The sequence below is a fragment of the Chionomys nivalis genome, chromosome 4, assembly GCF_950005125.1.
Source record: "Chionomys nivalis chromosome 4, mChiNiv1.1, whole genome shotgun sequence".
NCBI lineage: Eukaryota > Metazoa > Chordata > Mammalia > Rodentia > Cricetidae > Chionomys > Chionomys nivalis.
In genome coordinates this window covers 99,307,632-99,323,696 of record NC_080089.1, presented here as the reverse complement: position 1 = coordinate 99,323,696, position 16,065 = coordinate 99,307,632, and the positions used below count along the sequence as shown (strand labels likewise).

The following is a 16,065-nucleotide window of genomic DNA, read 5'->3' as shown; positions in this document are numbered from 1 at the left end:
CTCATAGAATGAAAGATGATACCTGCAATTCACACCTGGTAAGGGTCTAGAATTTTGGATATATAAACAAGCTTCACAATTCAACAAAAAGGCTATTATTGTGATTATAATCTCAAAAAGTTTTTTAAATATTTATTTATTTATTATGTATATAATATTCTGCCTATGTGTATGCCTGCAGGCCAGAAGAGGGCACCAGACCCCATTACAGATGACTGTGAGCCACCATGTGGTTGCTGGGAATTGAACTCAGGACCTTTGGAAGAGCAGGCAATGCTCTTAACCTCTGAGCCATCTCTCCAGGCCCTCAAAAAGTTTTAAGAAATAATAGTATGGTTCTAGCAAAAGGGCAGCCATTTAAACCAACAGAGCAGAACACCAGTCCAATCTAAAAGTGGACAAGGGACTTGAACACCCATTTCTCCAGAGAAGACACAAAATAACCACATGAAAAGATGTTCCACATTATTCAATACTAGGGTAACTAACTGAAGTCAAAACGAAAATGAGGTACTTCATACTACCCAGAATAACCACAACCAAAAAAAGGCAGAAAATTTCAAGAGTTGGCAAAGATATAGAGAAACAGGACCACTGCAGTTTTGGTAGGAATGTAAAACAGTCAGCCACTGAAAATATTCCAGCAGTGCCTCAAAAAGTTAAACAGTGTTACCAGATGATTCATGATTCTATTCTAAGTATATATATCTAACTTGAACATGTATCCAATTGGGTACTTGCATGTTCTCAGCACCATTATTCATAACAGCCAAAATGTGCAAACAACTCAAAAGTCCACAAACAGATGAAGAGCGAATTGTGGCATAAAAACAGAATGAAAAGATATATGTGAACCTCCGCGATTTTGTGCTACATGAAACTACCAGATGAAACACCACATTGTGTGTGAATCCATTTATATATAGAACACGGTCAGTGGAGACCTTCAGCCAGTAAAGTTACCTGCCACCAACAATGACCTGAGTTCGATCCCCAAAAACCACACAGTGGAGAGAAACAATTCTTGCACGCACGCACAGACACACACAAACTAGATAGGCAGGCAGGCAGATTTCTGAAAATAAGCAGCACTATGAAGACTCATAGGAGACTCAAGAACTCAACTCCACCATATGAAGGAGGAGGGCCAGAGAAGAGGGAATAAAACAGGGAAAGCAGAACAGGCACAGTAGAAAGGGGCTCTGTGGAGGTAGACAAGGCAAATGCCACCAGCCATGAACTGACTAGGCAGCATTTTGGCATCAGAATGCACAGAATATTGTCATTCTGACTTAGGATAAATGTTTCAGTGGCTCAACTACAGTAGCCAAACTTAGCTTCTTGCTGCCAATTCCAGCAAAGTAGGGATGATGATAAGAAAGGGTAACATTTGTTTATAATTTGATTTTTAAATAACCCATATTTGATGCTGTAGAACTTAAGTTATTCCTGCAAAACTCTCATGACCCTATCAAGAAAACTAGGCTTTTCACTATACAGTGCTAAGTCCCAAATTTAATTCCAGGGTGGCCTACTCAACTGTACAGAATCTAATAATTCACCAAGTAAATCTTTTTCAAGTGATCCTGACAGGTAACTACAGGTTTCCCAATGCTGCCATTCTGTGGGCAAGCAACACCTCAGTGAAGAAATCTCCCTTTATGCAGAGTGCCATCATCACAGCACTTAACAGAATGCATTCTACGAGCTGCTCGCATGGCAGGCAACCTCTTCTACCTAGCGCGCTTGCAGCATTGAACATCAGATGCATGGATAGCTGGCTGTTGATAAAAATCAACTACATCAAAGATGGATTTTAAGGAAAAGTTATTTTTAAAAAAGATGCCAGGAATCAGTTAAAATAAGAAAACAGAAGTAATACTGTGGAGATGGAACTAAAGCAGCACTATGGTGCGGACTTCTTTTCCTGGCTCTGAGACTAAGTAGCTGAGTGGCCTTTGGCACTCAATTCCTGAGCCATCCAGATGATATTAATCCCCCTTCACTGAAAAATTTTGTAATTTTATGACATCACCAGTTGTTTCCAGATGTCAGCCAAAACATAAGTTTCTATGATATCATCCATAATTCCTACATATCAATCAAAACTTTAAAAAAGTTCATGAAACCAAAACAATCTTTAAGGTCTAATCAGAGAAAAGTAATCAATGAATTTCAAGCCACTAAATAAACTTATTAATGCAAAATAAAAATGAAGGGCTCTTATTTCAAATATTTCTAATTTATGTAAACTAATAAACTGAAAATAAGTAAGTTTGCTGGACAGTGGTGGTGCACAACTTAATCCTTGCACTCTCTGTAAATTCAAGGCCAGTCTGGACTACAGAGCTAGTTCCAGGACAGCTAAGACTACACAAAGAAAACAAAAAACAACAACAACAAAAAAAAAAAAGAAAATAAATAAGTTTGTTCATCAAAATTTAGTAAATCTAGTTACATCCTAAGTACAGCCAAAAAATTTGTTGAGAACTAATATTTAACTACACACAGCAGATTGCCAGGGCTAGAGAGATGGCTCAGCAGTTAAACACACTGGCTGCTCTTCCAGAAAGTTCTGAGTTTAGTTTCCAGCACACACATGGTAGCTCACTGCAGAGAAATGCCAACATCTAATGGCAGGGAAGGAGCTTTTTGTGTTTTTTTCCATAATTAAAAATGTGCACGGTCTTCAAACCTGTGGCTATTCAAACACAAATCATGAAAACTGAGAACTGTAATGTACTACTCCGCCACACTCAGTATCTGCTTCATTTACTTCTCTTCCAACCTTAAATATCTTGGCAGAATTGAGTTCACAGTGTATAGTTGCACATAAAGGATACAAGGCAAGGATGGTACTTAAAAAAAATCTAAAATTAATAAAAGATCACTATGCCCTCACTTTGCGCCCCTTTTATTTCAGGCTACCTCCTTCAGACTAAGACCTAATTACCACAAATCCATGGTAATTCTGTGATACCTGATCACAGAAACTCAAAGCGATCGATCACCAAAGCTGGTTCTGCTTTGTCTCTGATAGTGTTCTGGAGGGAGTCATGTGGACCTGGAGGAAGACTAAGGTCATTTGATCTCAGATAGATGCATTGCCACCTCCCCCCCCCCATCAGCAAATATGGTAGCAAATAGCTAAGGCTTTATATTAAAAAAAAAAAAAAAAAAAGACCACTCTCAATAAAAATATAGGTCAAAGAAAAATGTATAAGAGAATTTCCCTAAAAAATGTGATTCAATGTGATTTATACACTAGCCGAGAATATAAAAGGTACTTCCCAAATCTCTTTCACTTGTTCCAGTGCTAAACCATAAAACACAACCTCCCTGCCATGGAGCCAGAATCCCAGCATCTAGACAATAATTTGGTATTGCTCTGGACATTGTGTAAATTACACTGTGATTGGTTTAATAAAGAGGCTGACTGGCCAATAGCTGGACAGGATAAGGTTAGGTGGGAAAACCAGACTAAGGATACTGGGAAGAAGTGCAGAGTCAGAGGAGTTGCCAGAGAGACACGAAGAGAAAACAGGAGGTGTAAGATGAAAAAGAGGTAACCCAACATGGCAGAAAATAGATTACTAGAAATGGGCTAATTTACATTATAAGAACTAGTTAGTAATAAGCCTGAGCTATCAGCCAAGCATTTATAATTAATATTGAGTCTTTAGGTCGGTTATTTTGAAACTGGCGGGTGGGATGGAAAAGTCCACCTACATGATATGGGAGGTGATGTATGCTGTGAATGTTTTATTGCCATTGGTTAATAAAGAAGCTGCTTTTGGTAAATGGCTTAACAGAGTAAATAAAGCCAGACTCAAAGAGATATAAAGAGAGAGTAGGTAGAGTCAGAGAGAAGCCGTATAGCAGCCCACAGGACACAAACACACCGGAATCTTTCCAGTAAGCCACAGCCACGTGGCAATACACAGATTAATAGAAATGGGTTGATTTAAGATATAAGAGTTAGTCAGAAATACACTTAAGCTATTGGCCAAACAGTATTGCAAATAATAGAGTTTCTGAGTGATTATTTCGTGGTCTGGGCAGCCAGGAACGAACAAGTGGCCTCCGCCAACACCTGCCTTGTTCCCTGACCTAAAAGAAGAAAGCGATTTGAGCAGCCCACACTTACACCACTGACACAGTCAGAGATGGAGACTTGTACCCCGTGCTTCACGATAGCACTGCCCAACTTCTTTCACAGCTACTCCTAGCAAGAGCACACTGAGGAGGACTCAGACCTGCCCGCTAATCTAGGCTGATGTCACAAAACACAGGGAACTCACAGGCATCACTTCCCCCTGCCAGCAACAAGCAGCAGAGTGCTATCTCAGGAATTCAACTCCAAAGCTATAGGAATTTTTTAAAGACAAACCACAGAGCTCTCTGTCAAAAGTTAGTTCCACAAGGATAGGCTCCTTGTCTGTTTTTATTCACCAAAAATATACCCCAGGAACATAAAATAAGGTCATGTTACATGTTTAAGTGAATACTGAGTGCTACCGAAGGCAAGCAACCAACCATCTAAATGGTTCAGTAACCTGTGGCTTGCTCTGTTAAAGTAGTGACAGATAGTAGCCACTCCAGTGGGTTGTGCCTCAGACAGCTGGCCAAACACAGTATTTCCTCTTGAAAGGAGCTCAGGGGTTGCAGTTACCTGCTCCTCCTGGGATGACCAATAGGTTCTTTCTCTGTCTCCTGCAGCTTATTCCAAGCCCTTTCTCATAACAGAGCAAATGTGCCAGCCTACCCTCATTGGTGGGGCCCAACCAGAAATGAAGCAGCCTGAAATGTTTGGATATTTGTTTATAATACAAAGACGCTGAAACCCCCACCAGTGACTAAAATAAACTGTTCTGAAGCTCACGCAGCATATTCAAATGCATGGCAGCACCTGTATTAGGAGCAACCCTTCCCACATACGCAGAGTCACACGCTGCTTCAGCTCGCTTTTTTGCTGCTGTGATATGTCAAAGCAACCTGGGGAAGGAGACTGATTTCAGTTTATACAATCAATGAGGGGAGTGAAGCAGAAGCCAGAGAGAAATAGAAACTCTCCTACACTTGCTGGCTCACTCACTAGCTTGTGCTAGACAGCTTCTGTTTCTAAGACAGGATGTCTCTATGAAACTTACTCTGTGGACCACTCCTCAGAGATCTGCCTGACTCTGCCTACTGAGTGCTGGGATTAAAGACATGAGCCGCCACCACCTGCTCAGAGATGGCACTACCCACAATGGGCTAGGCCCTGCCACGTCAATCATTAATCAAGAAAATGCCCCACAAATACGTACACAGGACAATCTGATGGGAGCAATTCTTTAATTAAGGCTCCCTCTTTCCAGGTTTGTCAAGTTGACCACCATCAAGGTTAGCCACCACACATGGCCACCCATAGAGTGAAGGAAGGGATGGAATTAACACTCAAACAACCCAATACTCATCTGCTCACAAGTGTGCATGCACAAACAGACCCGAACCTTACACATTGCTTCTTTTAGCAGACTACTTCCTTCCTCTAGTCAATTATTAAGGAATTAACCATAGGGAGACACAAACAATAAGCATTTAATTAGAGCAGCAGGAGCTACATTGATCCTCCCATCTGAAATAATCAAGACTGGACACAACTGACTCACTAGTTTAAATCACTTGTCACCAGGCAACAGTGATTCCTGAACAAAGACCACAAGTAGGTGAGTTCTAAGGGTACAGTGCAGGGGAGCAGGGGAGAGAGGGAGGAAGATGGTTCATCACAGAGTCTGATGACAAAACCCACATAGCTGAAAGAGAAAATTGGCTCCTCAAAGTTGTCCACATGAATGTTGTGGCATGTGCATGCACACAGATAAATAGACGGATGGATGGATGGAGATAGACAGACAGACAGACAGGGCTGAGGAAGAAATTGAGGCAACAAAGGTAAACTAAGCTTGTAGCATATACCTGTAACCCAGGTACTCAAGAGGCGAAGGCAAGAGGGTTGATGTGAGTTTGAGAAGCCAGCCTAAGCTACAGCTTGAGTTCTTGTTTCCAAAAACAAAACAAACAAAACAAAACAAACAAACAAAAAAAAATCAAAAGATAGTAATATGTTTAAAATCAAAATCCAGAAAGCTAAGATTCTAGAAATTACTAGAAAGGAGAGCTAAACAGGTAAGAAATTCAAGGTCTGGAGGGTTGAGTTCCAGTGTCCTGATGGGGCATGCATATAAGGAAGCCATTCAAGGGCAGAGAAAGTGTAAAAGTGAACAGTGCCCAGCACTTAGATTCTGGACCCATTCCCACCAGCCAGACTGGAGGGCCTCATCCTTCACGGTTTGTGGGGATAATTACAGAAGTGTCTTGACTCACTGGTAAGGAATAATGAGCCTGTTTACTTTGTACTGTTTTGTCCCATCCAACAAAACTTATAAGCAACATCCAGAAGATTCAAACTGTTTCCAAGTAATTTAACTGCGTCCCAGAACAAAATCCAAGCATTTTTAAAGGACTACATAAATGTTCAGCAGCCAGGCATGCTGGCACATACCTACAATTCCAGCATGTAGGAAAATGAAGGAGGATCATATGTTCAAGGCCAGCCTACATCATAGAACAAGTGTCTGTCTAAAACCAACAAGAGCAAAACATAAAATAAGGAAAAGAAAGACAGGTAGGCAGGCTGAGGAGATGCTCAGTTGGTAACACGCTTGCTACAAGAGTGAGAACCTGAGTTTAGACCCCAGCAGGTTGCGTTGCTACAGTATCACCTCTTGATAACAGCCTGTGTCACTATCTGAAGTATATCACCAGCGGGAAAACAGTCTGCTAACTGATGACTCCCAAGAACTGAAAGACAACTGAAAGTGTTACAAGCTGTGCATCTTATAGTCAATGAGGTAGAGCATTCAAGTCAAAAGGTTGACTCTTCTGAGCTCCATCTCAGACCAACTACGGAACTGAGGGCCTGGCAGCAGACACAGCATCTACCTGGCATTCATGAAGACTGGGTTTGATCTCTAGCACCACATGAACCAGGTATGGTGGACACCTGGAATGCCAGGGCTTTGACGGGAGGGAGGTAAGCCAGGAGGATCGGAAGTTCAGATCGCTACACCAGTTCATATATCTAGGAATCTGCAGGTTGTTGCAGCTCCCCAGCTGAATTTCAGTAAGCACCGAACAGACTGATAACCTTCCCAGCCACAGGGTAGAAAGAGAGCACTTCAGAGCCGCGTAACTGCTCACATCAGAGACCGCCAACAAATTGTGTAATTTTCCTGAATCTTGGTTGTATCTGTTTAAAAAGTAGCCAATAGGGGCTGGAGAGATGGCTCAGAGGTTAAGAACACTGACTGCTCTACCAGAGGTTCTGAGTTCAATTCCCAGCACCCACATGGTGGCTCACAACCATCTATAATGAGATCTGGTGGTCTCTTCTGGCTTGCAGACATACAAATAGGCAGAACACTATATACATAATAAAGCTTTAATAAATAAATAAATAAATAGTTCTGGTGTTGCTGAAGAACATGTGTGAAGTACCTGGTATGTGTAAGATGTGTTTGCTCTCTCTAGGTTACAGGCATCTCCCAAGTTAGGAGCTGTGTGCATTTTATTCCAGCTTAAAATGTAAGAATGACTGTTACTCAGCATTGTCATTGCTGGGAGCAGCAAAATAAACTGTTCAGCAAGCACTTACTACACAACTCGGCCCTACACACACATGTGTTTTGGCAAGGAACGTTTTAGGAAGTCCTACACAAGGGAATGCTGTTTGGTAACATCCAGATTAGAGCATACATCAACAAGAATAACACACAAAAAAAGTGTATTTCCACTATAATTTCAGAGTAACTTAATGGTTTGGTCTCAAGTACAGAATATTCTTATCTCCCAGACTGGTGAGATCTGTAAGGACAGTGACATAATACCAGCAAAAACCAAAGCAATGCTTGACAATTTCTCAATTCCAAGTGCTCGAGGAAAGAAATGGGCACCTTCCATTTACTCCTGAAGTGAACCTTAAAACCCAAGCAGCATTTTAGGCAGCACCTTCAGAATTCACTCATTAACTCAGGATGTGACTCACAGGGGACAAGTTTAGCCATAATTGGATAGAATTTTCCTCCATATGTGCAATGGGGAAAAAAATTCAAACCCACAATTGCACAATGTCTCAGCCCCGCTCTCTCAATGAAGAACACATGGGCTCAGATTAAGCTGTGCCAATACCACCAACCCCAACATAACGCCTAGGGTTAAGGGTTCACTTCAGGATGCTAACCCACTCCCCCAAAGCTGGCCTGTGGCAGGTTGTGCCAGTTCCACCAGCACAGAGGACATCAGCCCTCCCTCCCCAACCAGAATTTAGCCTCAGATTTTGGAAGAGAAGAGAAGAGTCTGGCCGGGAAGAATAATTGGCTCATCACAGTTTTCTTTTTCCTCAACTGCCTTTCCCATAAAGACACCCAAATCTAAACCATGGACTCTGAAGACCTTCTCTTTAGCCCCGAGGTCTCCTTCCTTTAAGCCTCCCAATTCTTTGCAATAAACCCACCCCACCTCTTTACCTGCTCCCCCAATCTATGAACCATGACAGGTGTCTTAACTATGACCAAGGGGTCATACGTTATCTTTTCTATAACCCAGTACTGACTACATGCTCCTTTTCCTAAATTCTGCTTAACTTGTTTTGGAGTGATTTGTTTTGTTGGCTGGGTTTTATTGTTTTGTTTGGCATGGGGGCAGAGGGTGGGGGTGGGGTCAAGAGTCTGGCCTGGAAGTCCTGATCTTCCTGCCTCCATGTCTGGAGTGCTGCCCAAATGCTTCAACAGCTTTCCCTTTCTAATCCCTAATCCACCATCCAAAAACCTCCCAGTTGTCCTTGTCTCTTCTTTGCTCCCTGTTCTCATCCCAGCCACTTCTGAGTTCTGTATTTCACACACATCTGCCTACACACCCCATGCTACCCTCTCCGCCTGGCTTCAGTGCTTCTTTTTCTCTCTTCTGCCTGCTCAGCTCAACCTTGAGATGAGATGTAAATGATTTCTTTCCTGGGTTTCCTTCCCCAAATGCTCCAAGCCTCTCTTTCCTCTCCCTACAAATAAACATCAACCACAGTGGAAAGCAACCCTGCCCATCACTTAGCCCTATCAAAAGGGATCACTCCTCCAATAATGTATCAATCCAAAATGGAACTCTTTACATGGAAAAATCCCCCAACAGAATCCTCAGTTCAAGAAGAGGAATCTAATCATTTTTAGTCATTATCTCTACAATACATAATACTTGATTTGGTTTCAATTTTCTTTCCCTAGACTGCTCTGAAGAGCAAGGGTCTAAAACCAGTGTGAACTGACTTTTAAATAAAATGTGAACAAGCATGGCTCTCCCAGAAGCTATTCAGTGTGAAAGGAGAAGCAAGCTATCCTGAGGAAATGTTTAACTGGCCCATTCTCTCAGATGCTGTCTTCACCCCTATGCACGCCTATGGACCACAACTCCCTGTCACGGTCATCACTGTCACCATGACTTCCTACCCACTGGCATCGTAGTCCCAAAACTTCTGGCACTGCTCCAGCAGTTACAGAGCACAGGGCTATGGCAGCAAACCTAGGAGGACACTGACAGTAACCAGGACCACAAACTAGCACTGCTTAAGATCTGGCTTAACTGCAGCTCTTACAGGACTGACGGGAGCAGCAGGGACAACTGAGTCAAGGCCTCGCTTTCTCAATGTCTACAACACCCTGAATCAAGGTCCTCACAGTTAAAATGTGGGCACTGGTAGCCAGTATTGTAGTCTGCTAAGGACAGTATTAAGAGCCATGTGACATGGGATTAACCCCCCGTCCCAAGAGCTGGGAAGTCTTCAGAAAAAGCGGACTTCCACCAGGACCACATGCAAAGGGCATAGACTAAGGATCCACTACAAGCCTGTTTCATCTGTGCTAATATAAAAACCTCCCCCTGCACCAGAATTCATGTTACGATTCTAAACCCCAGGTAAGACAGATAAGTAAGCAGGGCCTCTGGAGGGGACTAGGTCAGAACGATGTGAGTGGGACTAGTGCCCCTGTAATGAAGACCACAGAGCCCACTTCACACTCTCACTGTGTGAGAACACAGCTAGGATATATACTATGAAGCAGAAAGAAAGCCCTCACCAGAAACCTACCCACCAACACTTTGATGGTGGCATCCCCAGCAACGAGAACTGTGAAAAATACATTTCTGTTGCTTCTAAGCACTTCAGTTTGTGGGCTCTTGTTTCAGCAGCCCCTGTGCACAGGGTGAAGGTGGTAGTACACACCTATGAGGACGATGTATCTGACACAGGCAAACGACTCCCACACATCAGCAGCACTTCCTCCGCCACTCTCCCTACAGAACAACTGCCACAAGTCATCTTCAGTAAGCATTAACCTTAGCCGCCATTACACAGCTAAGAATGTCTCAAGGCTTTAGACAGTAAAGGGACCGCATACATCAAGCCAAGATAGGGAGAGGAAAACATCATATATTTTAGCAAACTTTTGCTGATGGAAAACAGGTAGAGGAGATCACAACCTCCATGATCCCTCAAAGGCTCAGTTCTAGACGTGTACCTAGGAGGTACCAAAGGCTGCCCGGAAGTCAGAACTCACAAGGAAGGAGTCACTCTGCAAATACTCAAAGCTGCAGGTCCCCAGGTTCAACAGGAGACCCAAGGTCAAGGAAATAGAGCCAAAAGGTAGGGGATTTTATAGCCAGTAGTCAAAGCCTATAACCCAAAGGGTGATAACTTCCATTCCTCCCCCAGTCAGGTAGTCCAAATCCTGACAGCTGATTTATCACCCAGCATTCCAGAGACAGGAAGTTTCCAGAGGCTTCTTTACCGACACTGAGCAGAACCCTAATTGGATACAAACTCTGGTGTTTTGGACAGGCTTCCAGCACAAAGTCCATCTGCACTGCAGCAGACATCAGACTCATCCACATCTCTCCTGTCAATCCCAGCAGACATCAGACTCATACACATCTCTCCTGTCAATCCCAGCAGACATCAGGACTCATCCACATCTCTCCTGTCAATTAAAGCATCTCACTCCTCACTAACAAAGCCAAGGATCATCCATCTATGACCATAAACAGAACTGAAACAGAAAGGCCAAAAAAAAAAAAAAGTAATACACACCTCTGAAAAAAATGAGGATGACACACTCATAAGACACAATGAAATATAGAGAACAAAAATCCTAAACTTACAAATATTTTTTTAAATGAAAGGGAAAACTCTCTGTCTACTAGCTTCATTACAAAGAAATAAAAGGTAAATAAGAACACTTCAAGATCAACTTGGAGACTCAATAGACACAGGACAGCCATCTCAGAAAAAATATAGGGGAAAAAAATAAGGCATAGGATATTATTTAAAAAGTGAACAGACCCTCCCAAAATTGGACGGCTTTGCATCCAGATTAACAAATGAACCCAAATGCTTGCTTATAAAACTTCAGAATGCTGCCAGGCGGTGGTGGCACACACTTTTAATCCCAGCACTCAGGAGGCAGAGCCAGGCAGATCTCTGTGAGTTCGAGGCCAGCCTGGTCTATAGAGCAAGTTCCAGGACAGGCTCCAAAGCTACAGAGAACCCTGTCTCAACAAACAAACACACAAAACACTTTAGAATGCCAGAGGAAAACACTCTGAAAGTCTAAAAACTGTGTGTGGGGTGGGGGTGGGAAGTTAAAAATGATTTCAGATCTTTTATTTGAAATTCTTACAAGAAAAAATACCGTTAGGATTATAAACAAAAATCTAAAATTCTAAAGTCAGACTGTCTACAAAGTGTGAGGATAAAATGAAAATGTTCAGACATGTTGGGCCTCAAATAACTTCTTTTCCCCATGCACCCCACCATTCTGAGGACTGTGCTGAGGATATACACAATCAGCAAAGGAAAGCAAATCAAGAAAGCAGAGGACATGAGACCAAAAGAGGACAGAGGAGACACAAAGTGCTACTGTCCAGCCTGAAGCAAGAGTGTGGATGACACTAAATCAAGACATTACTAGGAGAAATGCAATGGAACTAACAGATGTCTTGAAATGCTACCTGAAAGGAGAGTTGGGAGAAGGGGGAAATCAAAAGCACTCAGCACGTACCTGAGGGAATACATGCACAGACACAAGGCAGACTAATCAGAAAAGCTCACTATCCAACTCTTTGCTCCTGGGGAAACAAAAAATGGGGTGGGGGTGGAGTGGCCAGTTTCTATTCAATTCAGACAAGGGCAATGTATTTGTATACAATAATATCAATACTGACTTCTGGCTTTAAAATGCACTGCAGGGGCTCAGAGGGGCTCAGAGGTTAAGAGCACTGGCTGCTCTTCCAGAGGGACCTAGGTTCAATTCCCAGCATCCCACGTGGCAGCTCACAACTGTCCGTAACTTTAGTTCCAGGGGATCCATCACTCTCATATAGGCAAAACTTGAATGCACAGAAAATAAAAATAAATAAATCATTTAAAGATTTTTTTTTTAACTGCATTGGAGAGTATGGGTGTATAGGAACGATTCTGGAAGACAAATGTTCATTCCACACTGGTGTAGAAATTCAAAAGAAAAACAAGGAAAAAATAAACAGAACAGTTGAGAGAACTATGACCACTGGGGGAGTGGGGCCCACAGAACAAAAAGGCCAAAGGCAGGGAGGGTACTGATAATTTCTGCGTTAAGCCCTCTTTTGCTATTGGATGTTTTTTTTTGCTGTGTGCTTGTAGTGACTGAATTAAAACCACTTCTATCAAGCACGACTAGTTCAACATATAAAGTTGTCGCTACCGACGTCTAAGTTTTTACTTGGCATTCTGAACCCCCTGTCTTAGAAACGCTCTAAAATGAAGATTAGCTTATCTAAGCTTTTGGAAGGCATTCAACCATTTAAGCATTTGAAAATATGTAGGAACGCACTATTCCAAGTAGTGCACACCATAACAGCCACGTTCAGGAGGCCCTGCAGACATCCCACTTCTTACTTTTTGCCACCCAGACAAAGCCAGAGAATCCTTCAAAAGCAGCGCCTCTGAATGTGACATTGAGGGACAGAAAGAGGCCCAAGCTCTGGTAGATGAAGATTTAGACGCTACACTAATAAGTCAACTCAGTTTGCTCGGCAGATAATACCTCAGGGTGGATGAGAGAGAACTAGGAGGCAAGCTCCTCACCTCCACATCACACACTGCTCACTCCAGGGAGTGAGCATAGCTGAGAGCTCATCAATCCTAAGAAAATCAGTTCCTGGCTACAAAGGAATCACTTCAAGTACTAATGAGCACTGGTCTCTTTTCTAACAGGCCATAATCAAACTTCTATATGCACAATATTGTCATGCCTTAAACTTAAGTCTGCAGCCAGCAAACTGTTTTGTGTGGGCATAAACTATATATGTAATGTATGAAATAAGCCATGTCATCTCAAGCAAGTTATTTAAGGCCTCACTTTCCTCATCTCCCGTGACACTTACCCCACTGGATAACAAGAAACTGAGAAGAAGTAACATGTGTAAGTTTACACTGCTCCCCCAGCAAGATGGCTCAGCAGATAAAGGTGCTAGAAGTCAGGGTGGATCACCTGAGCTCAAGTCCTAGGACCCATATTGTGGAAAGGGACAAGCTAGTCCCTCAAGTTGTCCTCTGACCTCCACACAACAAACACATCGTGGTACACACACAAAAATAAATAAATAAATAAATAAAACAAACTTCTAATGTGCAACATATCTACATACGTGTAAGCACTCGGTCCATGCCTGCAGCTAGTTGTCTTTGTCCCCCACTTCCATCCTGGCTGAGACAGGAGAAGTGGAAGTGCATGTTGATAAAGTCACAACTGTGTAACTTCTTTCAACAACAACAACAACAACACTTTACAACCGCATGCCTAGCCTAGGAGTTGCTTTACAAATCGTCATTTTTCTTAAGTCCTTCTCCCATGTTCCAAGAGCAACTGAGATGCAGTTTCAATTCTGCTAGACGAAATTCAGACTATAAGGAGGATTAAGACAGGACGTTAAAAAAAAACACAAGTCCTCTTTGGTTAGAAAACAAACCCACACGTAGAGCAAAGTCTAAACTGTCTGCTAAAAGCAATTTCATTCCGATGCTGAGCTCTCTCTCAACAGACCTCAAGAAACTCCACTAACACACCAACAGGCAGGCCTGTGAGCTCGAGGCAAACCTGGTCCAGAACAGCCCGGGCTACACAGAATCGGGGGGGGGGGGGGGGGGGAAGGGGAGGGAGAGAGAGAGAGAGAGAGAGAGAGAGAGAGAGAGAGAGAGAGAGAGAGAGAGAGAGAGAGAGAGAGAGAGAAACATGCGCGCTCACTAAAATAAAAGTGACAGAAATGGATGTTTAGGAGGCGAACTTTTCAGTTCCAACACTCCACTCAGAAACGCCACACCCTGAGACCAAGAGGACTGCCTTAATGCACAAAAGGTGAAAGTTGGGTATAGTCAACAACCAGAGACTTCTTCTGATGACTGGTCAGGCCTTCCTGGAAGGGCTGACCTTCCGAATCCAAAGTTCCAAACGAAGCGGGGGGAATCATTTCCCACACAACGGAGCTAACCAGGTAAACGCAACCACCGACTGACCCAAAGCCAACTTCTCGCTCCTGGGTCTGCAGAGCAGGCGAGTGGCCTGGAATTGCAGCCCCAGGTCACACTCAACGACCCCCAAGCCCAACCTCAAAGCTGCAGGTCCGGTCGGCCTAAGGTGTGCAGGATGCCACACACCCGGGGCGCCCGGCTCACCTTGCCCCCACTCGCTAACCAGAGAGCACGCGCGCAGCAGCGTGGCCTCTGGGCCACCCACAGCAAGCTAAGGGACGGCCACCCAAGTCCGAAGCGCCGACTCCGAGACTCCGGAGCTCCGCGGCCTAGAGTGACACGCGCAAGAGAGGCTGCGGCGAGAGCGGGCGAGCGAGCGAGCGCGCGCGGGCGGGCGGCAGCACCGCGGGCTCACGAGGCCCCGGGAGCGGCGCCACTCACCGAGCAGCCGGCGCACCTCGTCTTCGCTCAGGTAGAGGCTCACGCTGGGCCCTGCAGGAGCGGCGGCCAGGGCCGGGGACCGTGGGGCGGCGGCGGGCAGCAGCGCCAGCAGCAGCAGCAGCAGCGGCGGCGGCGGGGCCCTCAGGCCGCCGATCCCCGGGACGTCGCCCCGGCCCGCGCGCATGGCCGCCGCCGAGCAGGAGCGTCCGCCGCCCGCCGCGCCTCGGCGCACCCCGGCCCCGAGCGCCTCACAGCCCCGAGCCGGGGGCGGCCGGCCAGCTCATAGCGCCGCCGCTTCAGACCGGCCGCCCGGGAACGGGAGGGCGGGGGAGGGAGGGAGCTACCGGCGGAGACGCGCGCGTGCGCGTGACCGAGGGCGCGCACGCACGCTCCGCCCGGCTGAAAGCGCCCGGGTCTGGAGCGCGCGTGCACGCGGCGTCGTTGCAGACTTGAAGTCGTAGTAGGGGCAGCGAGTCCTGGTTGATATAAATAACATACGTTGTTTACATGTGTGGAATGTGCAAAGAATGAAGAAAATAAGATAAAGAGGAACAAGTTAATCCAAAAATAATGAAGTGACCTGACCAGGGAAAGGGTTCTGGGTGCAGCCTCTGTAAAGATAACCAGTCCCTGGCTTACATTGTTGATTGCTGGGGTTGATTGGTTCACGGTAAACCTCTGGTCCTTCCATTCTTCCCCAGATGCGCCCCAAGTCTTGGGTGCATTCGGATGCTGTTTTGTTTAGTGAGCCGGTGTGGGCAAGTAGTCTTCCCTTTATGCCATCATCAGAAGTCAGTCTTGACCTTCGCGAGTCTGTTCCCTGGGATTTGTATGCCACACACTTTCCAGAAAGACCTAGGCAAACTTTAGTAAGCTTGTTTTTATTTTATATCTTGGCTTTTGTTCTTTTGTTTGGGCTTGGGTTTTGGTTTTTTTGAGACAGGGTCTCACTATGTAGCCCTTGCCGGCCTGGAACTTGATCTGCATACCAGGCTGGCCTCAAACTCACAGAAATCCACCTGCCTCTGCTT

General features: G+C 44.6%; 1 protein-coding gene across 2 annotated transcripts in view; it reads right to left on the bottom strand.

Moving 5' to 3' along the window:
• The window catches only part of Ryk (receptor like tyrosine kinase), a 74,398-nt gene extending 59,031 nt beyond the window's left edge, over nucleotides 1-15,367 (bottom strand). For both annotated transcript variants that reach the window (XM_057767177.1, XM_057767178.1), the window contains exon 1: nucleotides 15,035-15,367. In XM_057767177.1, coding sequence (XP_057623160.1) covers nucleotides 15,035-15,218 — 184 coding nt within the window. In that variant the 5' untranslated portion in view covers nucleotides 15,219-15,367. The remainder of the gene's footprint in view (nucleotides 1-15,034) is intronic.
• Between the last annotated feature and the right edge of the window lie 698 nt (nucleotides 15,368-16,065).